At 73.3% G+C, this 2,481-nt stretch overlaps 1 protein-coding gene across 1 annotated transcript in view; it reads left to right on the forward strand.

The window, feature by feature from the left end:
* MEGF6 (multiple EGF-like-domains 6) overlaps positions 1 to 2,481 on the forward strand; it is a 45,087-nt gene that overhangs the window by 36,397 nt on the left and 6,209 nt on the right. The window contains exons 9-13 of the mRNA XM_012734524.1: positions 120 to 274; positions 999 to 1,127; positions 1,547 to 1,681; positions 2,094 to 2,228; positions 2,424 to 2,478. Coding sequence (XP_012589978.1) covers positions 120 to 274; positions 999 to 1,127; positions 1,547 to 1,681; positions 2,094 to 2,228; positions 2,424 to 2,478 — 609 coding nt within the window. The remainder of the gene's footprint in view (positions 1 to 119; positions 275 to 998; positions 1,128 to 1,546; positions 1,682 to 2,093; positions 2,229 to 2,423; positions 2,479 to 2,481) is intronic.

Consider the following 2,481-nt stretch of genomic DNA (forward strand, 5'->3'; position numbering starts at 1 on the left):
GGAGTGGGCGTCCGCGCGGGCAGCGGCGCGTGCTGGCCTCTGCCCGCGCACTTGCTTCTGAACCAGGTGGCCCAGCCCGGAGGGTGTCTCGGGGGGCCTCTGTGTCTGGAGCCCCCTAGTGACCTCCCGCTGCCCTGCCCCTCAGCGTGTCCCCCAGACACCTACGGGAAGAACTGCAGCTTTTCCTGCTCCTGTCAGAACGGCGGGACCTGTGACCCCCAGACGGGCGCCTGCCGCTGCCCCCCGGGCGTCAGCGGAGCCCACTGCGAGGACGGTGGGCACCCCCTCTCCCCCCCATGCCTGGGACGTCCCAGGAGGGCAGGTGCAGTGCCCGTCACGGTGCCTGTCCGCTGCCCCCTGGTGGCCTCGCGGAGCACAAAGGGCCCAGCCAGCGAATCTCGGCGCATGTGTCCTGCTAGGGCCTGGGGCCAGTGTTGCGGGCGGTGCAGACCCCAGAGGGGGCAGCTCGGTGGGCCCTGGGGCGGCCAGTGGGAAGCACTCAGTACAGCCCAGCGTGGCGGTGGGTGCAGGGTCGCTCCTGGCCTGCGGGGTCGGCCGGCTTGGGTCACCCAGGCGGTCACCCGAGAGTCTGGCTCCGGGTCCCCGGCCCTGCAGGCAGGAGTAGCTGGTCCAGCCACAGGGGCCCTGTGGCAGGGCCGTGAGAGGCCCTGGGCGCTGAGCTCAGGCCGGGACGCTGGCCAGCGGGGCCCAAGGCCTCTGAGCCTCGGAGGCGGACTCGGGACCCTGAGGGGTGCGTGTTGTGTGGAGCGCGCCCGGCACCGTCCTGGCCGAGGCCCTGGGGATGGCCGGCCCCGGGAGAGTGGGATTTGCGTCCTGCCCTCAAGGTCCCTCCCTGCTGCCCAGCCCCTTGGCCTGGGAGGCAGCCCTGGGCCCCCCATCTGCAGGTGTCCAGGCCAGCGCTGGCCCTGTGCCAGGAGCACCTCAGGGGGTGTGCGGACTGGGCTGCCCCCCGGGCACTCACCTGCCCCCCTCCTCAGGTTGCCCCAAGGGCTTCTACGGCCGGCTCTGCCGCAAGAAGTGCCACTGTGCCCACCGCGGCCGGTGCCACCGCCTCTACGGGGCCTGCCTCTGCGACCCGGGGCTGTACGGCCGCTTCTGCCACCTGGGTGAGCCCTCCTGCCCCTGGGGGCGAGTGTCCCAGTGGGCGCGGGTTGGACTGGCCACTGTTTGTGGAGGACCCCAGGACCTGGGGGGCTTCCTGGGTCTGTGGACTCAACCACCTGGACTGCGCTGGCCTCGGGGGGTCCGGCCGGTGGTCCTTGGCCCGGGCGCGGGTGAGGCGGGTACCTCTTGGGAGCTGCTGGGGCTGCAGTTCTCAGCTTTAGGAGAGCCCTGGTGGGGGGCTGTGGGGGCCGCCCCCAGAGTGAGGGACCAAGGGGAGCAGTCTGACCCCTGGGGCCCCCACAGCGAGGAGAGGAAGGGGAGCTGGGCAGCAGTGGGGTCCCAGCAAACCGGGGCCCGGTCCTCTGGACCCCATGGGGGGCAGGTAGCAGCCCCGCCGACCCCCTCTCGGCCCCGTGTGCAGCCTGCCCGCCGTGGGCCTTCGGGCCGGGCTGCTCCGAGGAGTGCCAGTGCGAGCAGCGCAACAGCCAGGCGTGTGACCCGAGGGACGGCCGCTGTGCCTGCAAGGCGGGCTACCGGGGCGAGCGGTGCCAGGACGGTGAGCGCAGGCGCAGGGCCCCTGGGGTGGGTGGTGCCAGGACGGAGGGGGCGGGGCCCCAGGGTGGGCGGTGCCAAGACTGCAGGGGCGGGGCTATCGGGGTGGGCGGTGCCAGGATGGAGGGGGTGGGGCTGCCGGGGGGGGTGGTGCCAGGACTTAAGGGTGGGGTTACCGGGGTGGGTGGTGCCAGGACTTCAGGGTGGGGCTACTGGGATGGGCAGTGCCAGGGCTGCAGGGGCGGGACTACCGGGGCGGGCGGTGCCAGGACGGAGGGGGTGGGGCTACCGGGTGGGTGGTGCCAGAACTGAAGGTGGGGGCGGGGCTTCCGGGGCAGGTGGTGTCAGAAAGTGGGCGGGCCGGCGCGCGGGAGGGCCGGGCCAGCCGAGCCCGCAGGCCTCTCTCCTGCCTGCAGAGTGCCAGCCGGGCTCCTTCGGGCCGGGGTGCCAGAACGCCTGCGCCTGCCCTCCCGGTGTGACCTGCAACCCCGTCAGCGGCGAGTGCTGGGAGCAGTGTCCCGCCGGCCACCGGGGAAAGGGCTGTGCCCAAGGTGGGTGCCCGTCTGGGCGGGCGCTGGGCGTCCGGCCCCCTGCCGTGCCCTGTCCTCCCTTACGGCAGGGTGACTGGCTCCAAGCCGTGGGCAAGAGCAGCCCCGCACCCTGCATTTATGAGGCCGGCGGACGAGGGAGCGGGCCGCGAGGGGGGCAGCTGGGGCTGATGGGGCCTTGCTTGCTCCCTCCTGCAGAGTGCCCCTCGGGGACGTTTGGCGTGAACTGCTCGGGCTCCTGCTCCTGTGGGGGGCC

Source organism: Condylura cristata, unplaced genomic scaffold, assembly GCF_000260355.1.
Source record: "Condylura cristata isolate star-nosed mole 26May11 unplaced genomic scaffold, ConCri1.0 scaffold00058, whole genome shotgun sequence".
Taxonomy (NCBI): domain Eukaryota; kingdom Metazoa; phylum Chordata; class Mammalia; order Eulipotyphla; family Talpidae; genus Condylura; species Condylura cristata.